Source organism: Aulonocara stuartgranti (assembly GCF_965226115.1).
Source record: "Aulonocara stuartgranti genome assembly, chromosome: 6".
In the NCBI taxonomy this organism is placed as follows: Eukaryota; Metazoa; Chordata; class Actinopteri; order Cichliformes; family Cichlidae; genus Aulonocara; species Aulonocara stuartgranti.
In genome coordinates, this window is record NC_138944.1 from 898,407 (window position 1) to 913,705 (window position 15,299).

Here is a 15,299-nt window from a genome sequence, read left to right on the forward strand (position 1 = left end):
CCTTGTTTAAACATGCACCATGGTGTGGTCTTTCTTTGCTTGTGACTTCTTGATGTTGGTACATAAAATAATTGAAAAATACCACGCTACATATAACATACATATAATAATGTACAATACATTATGGAGTATGCTCTGAGGTCTTGCCTCCATGCACTAATGCAATTAATCGCTAGACGGGTGTATTTATAAATAATATTATATTAGGGAATTTTTCCTATTTATATTTTTGGACCTGGGGGTAGAATTGATTGTGAAATGGAAATGGAAAATGCTTATGAACTTCGAAATTAAAAACATGATGCATTTAAGGTAACCCTTTTTCTTTTTTTTTTAAGAAGAGAACTTGTTCCACTGTGCGATGGCCGAACCTGTTCCTTTTCATGGAGATAATTTCTCCTGCTTAAGGAAAATCCCTTCACATGGAACAGAGACAATTACAATATTATTATTATCATTATTATAACCACATCATCACATGTCTGTTTCTCACAGCAAGATCAACGTCAGACTCCGCCCTCTGCTGGTGAGCTGCAGGAACTACAATATTATTAACCCTTAAATAAATACTGTTAGACTTTTATCTGTTGGCCTCGGTCAGATTAAAATATAACAGCTGTGTACATATATGTTATTACTGGATTGCCAACCTTCCAATTAGGATATGACCTGCTCCACCCCCTGAGCTACAGCCGCGGAGGCCGGAGGACCAGACGTGGTTAATCTACATCAGTTCCTGCAGACAGAGGCAGATGAAATCATTGCTGGTGACAGCATGAAGCTGTCTCTGTTTCAGCACAAAGTCAGCTGGGTCCAAAAGCAGATGTTAAAAAGCAAATAACTGATGTTACCTTTTACAGTAAAGTGCTCATGACGCTAGCCCGAGTCTGACAGGAAGCAGGTGGAGGGCTCACAGCAGATTGTTGGATTGTTGTGTGTCTGACAAGGTGATCAGCAACACAGGGGCACCACAGGGGACTGTCCTCTCCCCCTTCCTCTTCACCCTCTACACCACAGACTTCAGCCACTGCACAGAGACCTGCCATCTTCAGAAGTTTTCTGATGACTCTGCGGTGGTTGGATGCATCAGCAGGGATGATGAGACAGAGTACCGGGCTGTGGTCGACTCCTTTGTCACGTGGTGTGAGCAGAATCATCTGCAGCTCAACGTGGCAAAGACCAAGGAACTGATCGTGGACTTCAGGAAGACCAGGAAACACTTGACCCCTGTTTCAATCCAGGGGGTCAGTGTTGACATTGTGGAGGACTATAAATACCTTGGAGTACACATTGACAATAAACTGGACTGGGCTAAAAACACCACAGCACTTTACAGGAAGGGCCAGAGTCGTCTCTATTTTTTGAGGCGACTGAGGTCCTTCAGCATCTGCCAGAAAATGCTGAGGATTTTCTATGAGTCTGTGGTGGCCAGTGCGATCCTCTATGCTGTTGCATGCTGGGGGAGCAGGCTGAGGGTCGCAGATGCCAACAGACTTAATAAACTGATCCGTAAGGCCAGCAATGTTGTGGGGATGGAGCTGGACTCCCTCAAGGTGGTGTCGGAGAGGCGGATGCTGTCCAAGATAAAGACAATGTTGGATAACACCTCCCACCCACTCCATGACATGTTGGTCAGTCACAGGAGCTCGTTCAGTGAGAGACTGAGATTACCCATGATGCACCACTGAACGACACAGGACATCATTCCTGCCTGTGGCTCCCTGTACAATGCATCCACCTAACACACTGTTTACTGCAACAGCTACACCCTTCTTGCACATGTTCTTTTTCAGCTATTTATTAATAAGTGACTTTTATGTATATATATGGTTGTATATATGGTGCTATTCTTAGTTAGTGTCTTGTCTGTCTCTGTTAATGCTTGTTTGTAATGGAGCACTGTAACGAAAAGTAATTTCCCCCAGGGATCAATAAAGTTTTCTGATTGTGATTAAAGCCTACCCCCACCACACAAACGAAGCTGCCAAGATAAATGATTTCAGAACCTTTCCCAGCTTTGACATGACCTTTGACCTCTACACACACTGACTCCTTTTATATATTAAAAATGTGGTTGCACAGGCGGAGAGCACACTGATGTCAGTACTCTGTGCAGCGCTCCAGAGGACGCGGCGTCCATGCCTGGGCGGGTCTGACCTCAGATCAGTTTTAAGAGAGGTCTGTTTACACCCGACCATGTGACCCACCTGCTGACAGCTCACCTGATAAATGTTCCTCCTGCTGTTTCTTTAAAGTTGCTGCCATCAAAATGAAATGAAACAGGAAAATGTATAAATATTCGATATGATTTCAGTGTTCTGTGAATCAAACATCACATATCATGAGATTTGTGAGTCTTTGCATTCTGCTTTATTTACACTGCGTCCTGACACCCTGACAGCCAAACACTGAGAGAGTGGGCTTTTTGGAGTTTTCTCACATTATTTTCAGGTGTGCAGAGACACGGTACCTCCCAGATACCTGTCAGCTGTGGCTCTGCTGAGCAGGTTCAGTCCAAACACGAATCCTGAACGTCAGAGCTGGTCAGCAGACAGAACGGCCAGGGGCGCCTCCAGAATGTTTTCATAGGGGTGGCCACTAAAAATATTGGAGTGACACCAAAAACAGAATTTCTTTTTATCAAGCTGTTGTCAAATATAGGTTACCTGGAAAACATGGCAAAAGAGAGAGAGAGAAAAGAATGAGGTGCTTGTTACTAAAGTTATATCACTGAAAACAGAGAAGATTTGAAATCCAGACGAATCTGTTCTGTCCCAACCATCGCTGTTACGATTCTCAGCACAGCTGAGCAGAAGCAGGTTAAGAGCAGTGTGGGAGACGCCAGTGTGGAGCTGGGCTGAGTATACGAACACTTCAGCCTCCTTTTATCCAAGTGTCGGGTTTATTTCATGCCAGACCCCGGGGCCCACACCAGCTCGAATTTAATGGTTGAGACGCTTTTCCCGTCTCGAATAATTAGACACACGTGTGCTTTAAATCACTGAGGAGGGACTTTAGAAAGGTGCATTCACACAACATATTGTTGTTCTGCAGGTGCTTCCTGTGTGGGTTCTCGCCCACAGTCCAAACAGTCAGTGGGGTCGGGTTAACAGGTGACTCTAAACTGACTAAAGGTGTGAATGTGAACTGGCCATCTGTCTGTCTCTCTCCGTCAGCTCTGCCACAGAGGTGCACCTGTCCAGGTGGACCTCCTCTTGCTCTGAGGCAGCTTGGACTTGTGCCCAGTCCGATTATTTTTCATATTTAGGTCTGCTCAGCGGAGTTTGTAACAGCGCTTTCCACTTAAAGAAATAAAGTTTGGATTTTAAAAAGTGCTGGGAGAGAGGCGTGGTTCAGGAATACTCGAGTACAAGCGGCCAACTGGTGTACATGAGTATGAGTACTCAGTTACATCCATCCACCTGTTCCACCTGGAAGTTTGTGGAGCAGCAGAACGCAGCGGTGCATGCTGGGTGATCGTGAGGCAGGGCAGCAGCAGCAGCCGGCGGACTCCACCTTCAGCACGGGCTTCACAGTCAGCCGTCCCGCTCCGACGACAGCCCGTGTGGAACCGAACCATGGACGCCAGCGGGCGGCCTCTGACGGTGAGCCCGGCTCTTTCCTTCGGGATGAGACAGTTGTTGTCACACGAAACGCTGAGCTAAGCTAAGCTAATGCTAGCTCAGCTGCTTCTTGGCTTGTTGTCGTTGGTGAAGCTAGCTGCGCAGTTAGCAGGAGCAGCTAACGTCAAACCGACTCGTTCCTGAAGGGTCCCCGGCCTGTGTTTATCTGTGTACCGCCGCTGTGTGCCAGCAGAGCCGCCCGGTAAAGTACCAGCATAGTAATCAAGCTGGCTTCAGCTTTCCACACAAGCTGACCGAGCTAGTCCCGCCGAGCTCGGGCTGCTATTAGCCGCCGAGCTGTCCTGCTAGCTTCCCTGTCGGGCTCGGGCTGGGCTCAGACAAGTCGGTTCTGCTCGGGACAAACTCTCAGCCCTCCGTCGTTTAGCCTGCTAAGCTACCTGGGAGTTTACTGAGCCTGCTACGTTAGCTTGTTAGCTGCACTTTAAGCGCTGACGTCAGACAGGTGAGACTGCTGGGGGGGGCTCACAGTGTCAGGTGTAGAACGACTGTCAGGAGGCTGAGCGCCTGTTGAAGGTGACCCCGCTGAGTGCGCAGGTAAACCCATCTTAAACATGTTTACCTGCCCTGACGTTAACACGTCACCGTTTGTGGGGTCTGAGGGGTTAAACGGCTCGCGCTCGCCTGACTGGTCTCTCAGGACTGCATACCTGAAGTCCAGCTCAGCTCTACCAAACACAGGTAGGCTCCGCCCACCGCCGGTCACAGCACAAACACAGGCCGTCCAGGCCAGCAGGTAACCCGAGAGGGACTTCCCCTGCAGAGCTGCAGGAAGGTACCTTCATCAGAAACTCAGGTGTTTCCTTACCTGGCTGGTTGTTTCAGTCCAAACTCAGTGAAATTTTAAAGAGCTGAGGTCTGTGCTCGCTTCAGATCAGGATTTGGAAACGTGATTCAAGCACACAAATACAGTTAATGAAAAGAAATAATGACATCAGGCCCCCACACGCCAGGTGTCAGGGGTCACAGGGTCACAGGGCGAGAGAGAGAGCGCACAGCTGAAATCAGAAGTAAGACAGGAGACAGGTTACTTTAAAAATGGTGTTTGTTTTTATTTAGTGACAAACATTTTATTATCTTATACATTTGTGAAAGCTGTGTGTGTGATCAGAACTGTGATGTCAGCAGAATAAAGTCATATAGTTTCTGACATCATCATTTTTGTTAATCACATAAATAAATAAGATTATTAGTGATGAGTCAGAGTCCTGTTTAAAGTTCGGTGCTGAACATCAGGTTGATGCTCCGTGTTGTGAGAGGCGTTTGTGTCCACGCCTGTCGACTTCTATCGTGTTCATTCAAACAACACGCTTTCATGTTCACGCTGCAGTGATGATGTGATCCCGCAGCAGTGACATCAGAGCAGGAGGGCGGGGTTTCATTTCCTCATTTCTGTCGATGATGTGTTTGTGACGGTGTGTTTCGCCGTCGCTTTGACGCCGTCTGCACTCTCGGGGCTCGTATTACTCGATGAGCTGTGACTCGAGCCTCTCGTTGGAGATCATCGGTGTTGCTGAGAGGCGTGCTCGGCTCCTCGCCGCGTGGATGAAGCGCGCTACTGTTTTTTTACTTATTTTTGAATGTTTGTCCTGTGATTCGCTGCTCACGACGTTCTCTCGCTCTTTCAGGTATAGCCCGGAGGATTCTTCGATCACCGCAGAGTCATGGAGCCAGACGTGATCCGCATGTACTCCTCCTCTCCGCCACCCATGGAGGACGGCGCTGAGGAAGAGGACGATGAGTTCGGAGATTTTGGCACCTTCTCTGGCATCCCGAACAGCATCAGCTTCTCAGAGTTTGACACTCCGACCACTTTTAACCAGACGCAGGCTCTGACCGCCACTTCGCCGCCGGAGCTGATCAACAGCAGAGGGGTGGTGGGCTTCAGCCATGGCTCCACGAATGGCGCCCGCAGCCGCAGTGATGAGCTCTCAAAGGCGAACGGTGTCGTGCTGGCGAGTGCCTCAGAAAGAACTGAGATGAAAAAGGTCCTCGCCAGCTGTGTGGACTTGACTGCGAGCGACACCGCGGATTGTAACGGCGGCGAGGTGCTCACAAACGGGTTTGATGTTCAGGGAAGTCCTTCCTCCCAGAATTCTGTCCATGATCGCATAAAAGGAACGTCCCCCGAGGACACGGGCAGTGCCGGAGGCCCGGAGGACAACTTTGCAGACTTTGCTGCTTTTTCCGATGCTGACGGACGCCTCGACCAGACGGCGAGCTCGCACTGTCCACCGGGCGTCAGCCATAATGTAGAGCAGGGACTGACTTCAGAGGACGATGTCAGGGACACAAACAGAACTGAAAACGACGCATTCTGCTCAGAGTCTCTCTGCGTCCCCGCTGAGACGCCGGACCGGCGTGCTCACATGGATGCTGACTCTCGACAAAGGGATGTGGCCTTGGCGGCAGATTGTGGCGCCTCAGAGGCCGTTTGCACTGACAAACTGTTCGCCGTGAACAGGGCGGATGTAGCTGACAGCAACGGTTCTGTAGACGGCTGCGGTGAAAAGCAGCTCCTGCCCGACACAACCGGAGACAGCGAGGCGAGGCAATCGGATGAGAAGAGCTCCGGGAACGAGACGGAGACCGAAACGGAGACGTCGTTTGGCCGTCCACTGTCCACCGACGCTCTGGAGGAGTACGGCGACGTGAGCACCACGGGCTCGGTGCCCTCGCCCCCACTCCAGGGGGAATCCGCCACACCCGCTGACGACAGCCAGATGGCCGAAGACGGCGACGAAGACTTCGGGGACTTCGGAGACGCCGGCTCTTTCGGCGCTCAAGGCTTCGCAGACTTCGATCAGTTGGAGGTTCAGCACGATCCGGTCGGATTACAGAGTTCTGCTCTGGTGCAGGAAGCTGCGACCGCCAAGGACAACGCAGAAGAAGACGACGACTTTGGCGACTTCAACTCCCCCAAATTTAACTCGGGTGAAAACGAGGGGGAGGAGGGAGGAAAGTTTGCCGACTTCCCTGTGAGCAACAGTTTTGGGAATTTCAGCTCGGCCGGTGGCGGCGAGAGCGACGCCGGGTGGAGCGCCTTCGGGGAGCAGCAGCAGGAGGAGGAAGAGGGGGCTTCATGGGCGGCGTTCAGCGCTGAGACGAGCGTCTCACTTCCTGCAGATAGCAGAGGAGTGGAAGAGGAGAAGCAGGAGGAGGAGTGGCATGAGAGTAAAGCACCTGCGGTCGGCGAAGAACCCAGCAGCACTGACAGTCAGCCGGTAAGGGACACTGGGCACACTGGGAGGACTGGGACGTGATTCTGTTTCCCATGTTTAAAATGCAGAGATACTCCAGAAACCTGTGACATCACACTGATTCAGTTAGAGCAGGATTACACGTTTCCTGTCTTAAAGGTCATGATAACGATGTGCTGTCCACAACCCAAACAGGAAGTTAATGTGAAAGCTTTAAATCTGTTCCACTTCCTCTGCTCACACCCAGCTGACTCACACACTTCCGCTGTGCAGATGTGTCGTCCACACACACGACTCTGGGCTCGGAGTTCACCGAGTTAAACAAACCCGAGCATGAAGCGCTCAGACAGGCTGCAGACCCGCGGCGCTCCGTGTCGCTTCAGCACTTTCTGCTGTGGCTGGCAGGCGAACAACACAGTAGGAGGGGCCCGCAGACCGCCGCCACCACGTACTTTGTACACTGTATCCAGGATGTCTTCATCCAGGATCTGCAATATCTGTCAAATTTAAAAAATAGTTTGCAGCTGGAACTTTTTGGGTTAAGTTCTCCTTAAGAGGATCCGTGTGAGGCTTTAGCACCGCTGTCATTAGGTTCCTCCGGATGAAGGTAGAGCTGTTTCTAAACTCTGAGCATGCTCACTCACCTGCTCCTGTGGATGTGCACAGGTGAACTCAGACTGATGATGATGAAGGATGGCAGGTTTGGGTCAGGTGGGAAGGTCGGTCAACATCTCGAATCATGCGCCTGTAGGGACAGGAAGTGATAGGAATTTAGCGTTTCTGATTCCATCATCAATATCACTGATTGATTCCTCATTGGCTCCTGTTTGAGACTCGGCAGCGTATCAAAGACTTTCTGCTGTGGGTCACATGTTTGTGCATGTTGGAGGGATTTCCCTCAGTGTTGGCTCATTACTCAAAGAAATGTCATTAATTACTCAGAGTACTTCAAAGTAACTCAGTATTTTACTTCATTACTTCTGCATTTCTCCATAAAATGTCCTGAAACTCGTTGTGTCATAATAGGGCGGCTCGATTATGGCAAAAATGATAATCTCGATTATTTGACGATATTTATTTAACAATAACAACGTGTTGAATAATGACTTTAAAAAATAATATAAAACAGTGCAAATACTGATAACAGTGCAAATGTTTGCAGTATAAGAAATAAATGAAAAATGTAAACATCTGTGTTTAGTGAGCTTTGCAGTGTTGCTCTGTGGTGCAGCTACGACACCGTAGCAAAGTTTACACACTGTGTCTACTTGATCCACGTCTGACTGAACCCATAATGTTTCCACACCACTGAAGTTTTTTACCTCTGTTCAACCAGCAGCAGTCACTCTCCTCTCCAAATAACTGCTCAGCTTTTTGAGCTTCCCTCAGGTCCTCTTAATTGTTGTGACACGTGTTCGAAACGCAGAGCGGTGCGCTCGATTTGCCACACGGAGCAGCGCGAGAGTAAAGCACGAGGGAGGGGCTGATAATCGGCTCAGTCATTTTTAATGATCGTTGAAAGCCCAGATCGTAATCGAGATTAAAATTCGATTAATTGAGCAGCCCTATGTCATCATCACAGTTTAACAACATGAGGTCACAGCCCCACACACCAACACGCTGCTCTGCGCTAAATCAAATCACCTTTATTGTCACATCACGTGTGCAGCTACACGGTACAGCACATGCGAGTGAAATTCTTGTGTGCGAGCTTCACAAGCGACAGAGGTGTGCAAAAAATACAATAACATAAAACAAGCAAAATATAAGGATGGTAATAAATATATGTACAATATAAGAGTGTATGCATTACTGGATGTGTGTACTAAATATGTTTTTCTACGTGTGTGTGTGTATTTTACATATTAAATAGAGTAAACAATAAATAAAATATACAGGTTGGTAGTTGCTAATGACACGCGTGATCGTTCTCTTAGTGTTTAGGTATGAACACAAAGCAAAGATGGAAACCAGCACGGTCGTCATGGTGATTCTACTGTAGAAACATGAACAGGTAGACTGTTGAAGTTCAGCTTTAACATCACTCTGGGCTCTCGGCTAGCTTAGCACTAGCATGCTGTCTGTGCAGGTGCTTGTGTTAGCAGCATAATGCGGTTGTTTCTTCATTATCTCGTCCTTTAGTCCAATAAAAATCAAAGTAGTGTCCACGTCCACGCAGACCGCCCCTATTTTCCTCCTCCGGCACACAAACTCAAATCAGCTGATTGAATTCCAAGGAACTGGAAGACTGGGGATTCCAGTCACGACGTGACAGCGGCTCGATAAGTTGGCCCAGAGTTTATCGACCCCTCTGTGAGTTAAACAGCAGCAAAGTGATCAAAGTGATCAAAGTTTAATATTAGAAACATGTAAAGTCAGTAAACACAACACAGACTGAAAGCTAGGGATGGGTATCGTTTAGGTTTTATCCGATACCGGTGCCAAACCGGTACTTTTGACACGGTGCTTAAACGGTCTGGTTACTGCCGTTTATGACAGAACCGGTGCCATGATACCGGTACCCATCCCTACTGAAAGCAGCGAGAAGTGTCTGCAGGGAAGTCATTCAGACTGTCAGTTTATCAGCACAGACAGATGTTTATTGTCCATTTCTGAGGGACTTAAATCCACAGCAGCCGTTACATAATAACAACGAAACCATTAAAAACCTGCAAACTGGTATGACAGTGTGAATAAGGCCAGTCTCACTGTGGGCTCGTACAGCACGAAGTTAAAGCAGATATGAACCAGCAGCTCTGCCCTTTGGACTCTTTGCACCATCACCTTCACCTGAGGGTGAAGCGCCCCTTTAACTGTAGTCAGGCCCAGACTGTGAAGTTGAGTCTGACGCTGCCATCTCTCTGCAGGCATCGCTGTTCAGCCGTGTGGAGAAGCTGTTCCAGGTGAGCTTCCCTCAGAGCGCCACCCGACTGCTGGAGGACCAGGTGGTGTCCCTGAAGGCTGTCCTGGAGCCTCCTGAGGACAGACGCCCCGGAGCTGAGGAGGGGGAGGAGAAGAAATCGTCATGCAAGAGGTGAGGGTCTCCTCAGCGAACCTCCTGGTTATGAGTGATCCATAGGTGTTTCCGTACCCGCTCCATTAAGAGCTGCTCCCACTCATGAACCCTGTTTTTGACTCCGCTGCGTCTGATTGGCTGCCACAGGTCCATGTACGGTGGTGTGTGGACGCAGCTTCAGGACATCCACGAGGCGTTCGGCCTCAGATACCAGTGGGGCGGCTCCCACTGCAACAAAGCACTGCTCTGCTGCCTCGGCATCGACACCAGAAACATCGTGAGTACACGCTGCTCCCCTCTGAATGCGTCGTCTCCTAGCCCCGCCCAGATACTCTTCAACATAGACTGTAGATAAAAGATGGTTCCTGGTCATTTGTTGGTATGACTAAAGGCGTTCCTGCTGAGGCGGCAGCTGCGCTCGAGGTTTGAATCCTAATCGGTCTGATTTCCATGTTTCAGCTGTTCACAGGACAGAAGAAGCAGCCGGTCATCGTGCCCATGTACGCCGCCGGCCTGGTGAGTGCATCCAACAGACTCTATTTACAGCGACATAAAGTCAGGTTTACTCATGCAGCACGTTTAAGATGTTACTAACAGCTAAATTAAAGCCGCAGGTAAATAAAGATGAGCGCTCAGCTCCACAGTGACTGTGAAGGATCAGCTGTTGATCAGCTGATGTAAGCAGGGGAGGGAGGGGGACAGAAAACTGCTTCCTGCTTGATTTCAGGACAAGATGAAGATCTTTAAGTTTTGAGAACTTGAGAACAGGAACAGTGGTGATACAGACAGTTTCATTACGGCAGGAACATCAGTTATTCTCATTTCTAGCTGTGAAACGCTGACAGGTACGTGCGTTTGGGAACTTCAGATGTGACGCAGGATGAAGTTGATACCTTGACCTAAAAGTCAGAGGTCAAGTTTTCTGAAAATCTCGTGACTGCAGTAAATGAAACATCACAGACTTTCACATTTGTACCATCCATGCATCTACGAGGAGGCCGCCAGGCAGCGCTGCAGGCTGTTTAAACGCGTTTGTCATTTGAGGTGTGTGTGTGTGTGTGTGTGTGTGTGTGTGTGTGTGTGTGTGTGTGTGTGTGTAGGGGATGCTGGAGCCAACCAAAGAGCCCGTGAAGCCCGTCTCTGCTGCAGAGATGATCGCCTCAATCGCACAGGCGCCGCCGCTGGTACCTGAGAAAAGCTCCTGTCCTACAGACTCGGTCCAGGTGAGACGGGGAGGCGGGCCGACAGGTGACCTCCGAGCAGGATTCAAATACAATGTGATTGGCTGATAGTGAGAAACGCTGACTGCCACAGTTTGAATCTTTGTTTTTGACTTTTTGACGTCGTTTCCTCCAAGCGATGACAGGTGAAGTCCTCGCCGTCACGAGGGCGAACAACAGCTGTGACATATGTAACATGAGGAATTAACCCTGACACCATTCCCACGTGTGGGCGTGTCCTTGTGTTTAAACATGATTCTCACACACACCTGGTACATGACTGACCTGCTGCCTCTCCTCCTGCAGGAGGCGCTCCCACCCGTCCAGTTCGACTGGAGCAGCAGTGGCCTTACCAACCCGCTTGATGGTAGGTGACCCCGCTGCCTCTGCCGCACTGACTCCTCCTCCTCCCGCTCACAGCTCTTCTCTTCTTCCACTTCCTCTATTTATTGTAGTGTTTCCTGTTAGCTGCTTCAGTTTGTACTTCACAGCCAATCACACACCAGGAGGCGATCTGTGTATAAAACAACCATCAGTCACTTCCTGTTTCCTGACTGAGTCGCTGTGGCCCACAGTCACAGATGTCAGAGGGCGCCCAATGATGCCATGTCTTTGTTGGTGAACCGTCCCCTCACTCTTATTTTGAAAGTTCATTCGCTTCCTTGCGTCAGCCATCAGTGACGCTCGCTGAAGTCTGAAAACTCCATAAGAGGCTCACTGCGGCGCCGTGCTGCTGTGTCATGTGTTCATAACGTGTGGTCTACCAGTGTGTGCTGCGTCATCGCTCTGCGGGGGCGGTGTGCCACCTGACCTGCACGTATGTGTTCAGGTCACCTCGTAGGGTTCCAGAGCGGTTTGCAGTCCCTGAAGCATCAGTAACTCAGCAGGCTGGAGCTGCTGTGGTTTCAGAGGAAAACTGAAGGCTCCGCCTCCCATTCTAATTTTAAATACTTTAGGACCAACAAGCCTGCAGTGTGAGAGCGAAGTGCTCTGATTGGATAACACGGTCCTAAATGCTCCTCCCACCTGCTACAGTCCAAACGTCGTGGGCTTCAGTGAAGCGGTGCACTGAGCATGTGCAGACTGTGAGAAATCTGCTGCATGTGGAAACGATCGTCTCCGGTTTCTCTCACTGACTCTGCTGCATGTGTCTCTCTCTCTCTCTGACTGTGTGCGTTAACCTCGCTCGCCCGGCTCTGCAGCCAGCGGAGGCTCGTCTCTCTTAAACCTGGACTTCTTTGGTCCTGTGGAGGACTCAGGCTCCAGCAGCTCACCCTCCATCCCAGGTCAGCTCCAGCATCCTCCTCCTTTGAATTAACCTCCATCTGCTCCTCTCACTCACCGCACTCTCGTGCTTCCTGACCGGGTCACATGACCATCCCGAGGTTTGATCCTGGTGCTAATTTTAATGTCATTTTAGTCACGTGACTGCTTCCCAGCTCAGATTTTTAAAATCATGAATGATGTCCTGACTGATGCTGGTGTGTGGGGTGGTCGGCACAGGAAGGTCGGTATGAGGTCATGTGACTGTCCCGCAGGCAGCAGAAAGCGAGGCGGGTCCGCCGGGTGCTCACCATTTAAGCACACGCTGATCTCAGAACGGATCGCTGCGGCGGACACGCCTCACAGCTGCTCCAGTCCTTCAGTTTCTCTTTTAATCACGCCAAGCACAACCGTTTTTGTGCAGGTGCGAACCTCCGAGGAGGAAGCTCCCGGCTCGCCTCCTCCGAGTTTCTCACTGTTGGATTGTTGGTGAAGTTTAAGCTCCGCCTCCCTGATCTTTCTTCTGCATTTCAGGCGTCGACCCCGAGCTATTCGAACTGACCACCGCCAAGCTGGACTCGGGCAGCTCCGGGAGCCGCATGGCCGACGCCTTCGCCCGCCTGATGTCCACCGTGGAGAAGACCAGCACCTCCACCAGGTCAGAGGTCAAAGCGCTTCTGGTTTGTCCCCAATTTCCTGTGAAAGCATGAAATCAGGATCGGCTGCAGGTGGAACTCCTGAGGAATGACCTCACAGCTGACGCTCAACTATGATTGGCTATGGCTAAATATAAGTGGAATAACAATTTAAAGTACTGTGGTGAATTTTGGCGTGAATCTGTGAGCGCTCCGGTGTGGATCCACATTCAGCAGACGTCCACCTGACAGCTCAGGCCTGTGTGTGCGTGCGTGTGCGCGCACGCGTGTGTGTGTGTGTGTGTGTGCACGTGCGTGTGTGTGTGTGTGTGTGTGCGCACGCTGCTGTGTGTCAGACATGCAGGTCATTCACACTCAGCTGATCTGGGTGCAGTTTGTAACAGTTTGTGTCAGTGGCACACTGATGATGTCATCAACTACAAATGTTATGTTCATGCGTTTAAAAAACTGGTCACTTCCTGTTTGGCAGGAAGCCGAGGAAAGATGAGAATCTGAGCGAGGAGGCGGCCAAAGTGATTGCGGCGCTGCCCGACCTGTCCTTCATGCAGGCCAAGGTGCTGATGTTTCCCGCCACGCTGACGCCGCTCGGGTCACACGCCACGCCAGACTGAAGCCCCGGCCACGCCTCCAGACATCACCTGCTCACTCTGCTGGCCCCGCCCATTTTATCAAGCTCTTGTTTTTTTTAATTAAGTTAGCTTTTTGTTGATTTTCAGTTATTTCTCTGGATAAAGTGAAGCTTTTCTCATTATTTGGTGGGGCACGGCGTGGAGGAGGGGCAGCACGTGGTAAAGCTGACAGGAAGTGGGATTTGTGCGTTCAGGCCGTGTCGGGTGTGTGTGTGTGTTGTTGTCGTGTGTGTAAATAATCAGGGATTCAATGTTTTTGTTTTTTTTTGTTTTTAAATGGGCTCCTTGATTCCTGCTGATTTTACACGTGTGGGGGCGGAGCTTGAAGGAAGCTGAATCAAACTGAAGTGGAAGTTTCTGTGAATTCATACATTTATATACGTATATATAAAATCTGAATCTATTTATGGACTTGAAACCACACTGCCTGCAGAATCCCGCCGAGTGTTTCGTCCCCTCGTCTTCGTTCGTCCTTCAGTTTTAATCTGTTTGTTTTTTTTCCGTGAAGCTTTTTAAAATAATCCTGTACACCCTCGCTCGTCTGTTTTTGTTCTTCACGCCGGCGCGTCTGCCATCAGACGTTCCGGTTGTTACTTTGTTTAAAAACGGGACGATCGGTTTCGAGCGTCGGCGAGCTGAAGGCCGCTCGCATCGAAGGGGAACGAAGGGACCAACGGCTGCTTCCATCGGTCTGTTTTCTGTTGCTCATACTACTGTCGGCCGAGCCTGGAGGATTTTGCACATTGTAAAGATGAAATGGATGTAATCATAGTTCACTGTGGCTTTAGACTGTGTGCAGTTAAACTATGGACTGTAAATGTACGGGGAGTTCCTATGGGACACGGAATCAGTGGGAGAGCCTGTGGGAGGTTATCATGCATGCCCAGGTTCTTTCAGACCACTGTGTAAATTTGACTTTTAGTGTACACAACAAATTAAACTAATTTAAGAGAAAAGCTGCTGCCTCGCCTCCTTTGTGCTCCTCCTCTGTTTGTTTGGTGTGAAGTTGCTGTTTAAGGGTTCAGCTCGGGGCAGATCCAGAGGCACAAAAGCAGCTGATTTATTCAACTTCTCAATTCAGTTTCATTTATAGATGTCAAATCACAACAACAGTCTCCTCAAGGTGCTCAATGCTGTAAGGTAAAGAAAATGATGCAGAGAAGAAACCAACAATTATATGATCCCGTCTGTCTCCTGAATCCAAACTGGAAGCTGGTTCCACAGAAGAGGGGCCTGAAAACTGAAGGCTCTGCCTCCCATTCTACTTTTAAATACTCTAGGAACAACAAGTAGGCCTGCAGAGCGAGAGCGAAGTGCTCTAATAGGGTGATATGGTACTACAAGGTCATTAAGATAAGATGGGGCCTGATTATTTAAGACCTTGTATGTGAGGAGCAGGATTTTGAATTCTGGATTTAACAGGAAGCCAAAACAGGAGAAATCTGCTCTCTCTTTCTAGTCCCTGTCAGGACTCTTGCTGCAGCATTTTGGATCAGCTGAAGGCTTTCAGGGAGTTTTTAGGACTTCCTGATAATAATGAAGAAAGAACTCGGCAGGCCTACTGAACATGCCAGTCTCTGCTCTACATATGAGGACACTGATTTTAAATTATCAGTGACATTAATGACGTTTTACTTTGACTCTCAGTTCCCGTGTGACACAAAGCAGTTATGC

General features: G+C 49.4%; 1 protein-coding gene across 2 annotated transcripts; it reads left to right on the top strand.

The window, feature by feature from the left end:
• The first annotated feature begins 3,053 nt into the window (after positions 1–3,053).
• Positions 3,054–14,581, top strand: aftpha (aftiphilin a). Of its 2 annotated transcripts, XM_082535608.1 has the most exons (10): positions 3,054–3,605; positions 5,270–6,865; positions 9,709–9,875; positions 10,005–10,134; positions 10,317–10,373; positions 10,958–11,080; positions 11,384–11,444; positions 12,280–12,363; positions 12,875–12,998; positions 13,466–14,581. In XM_082535608.1, exons 2-10 carry the CDS (start codon positions 5,306–5,308, stop codon positions 13,605–13,607), a joined length of 2,448 nt encoding a protein of 815 aa, XP_082391734.1. In that variant the 5' UTR covers positions 3,054–3,605; positions 5,270–5,305; the 3' UTR covers positions 13,608–14,581. The 2 variants fall into 2 exon arrangements, with proteins under 2 accessions (XP_082391734.1, XP_082391735.1); XM_082535609.1 differs by lacking the exon at positions 12,280–12,363 and having other exon boundaries at positions 3,055–3,605.
• The last annotated feature ends 718 nt before the right edge of the window (positions 14,582–15,299 follow it).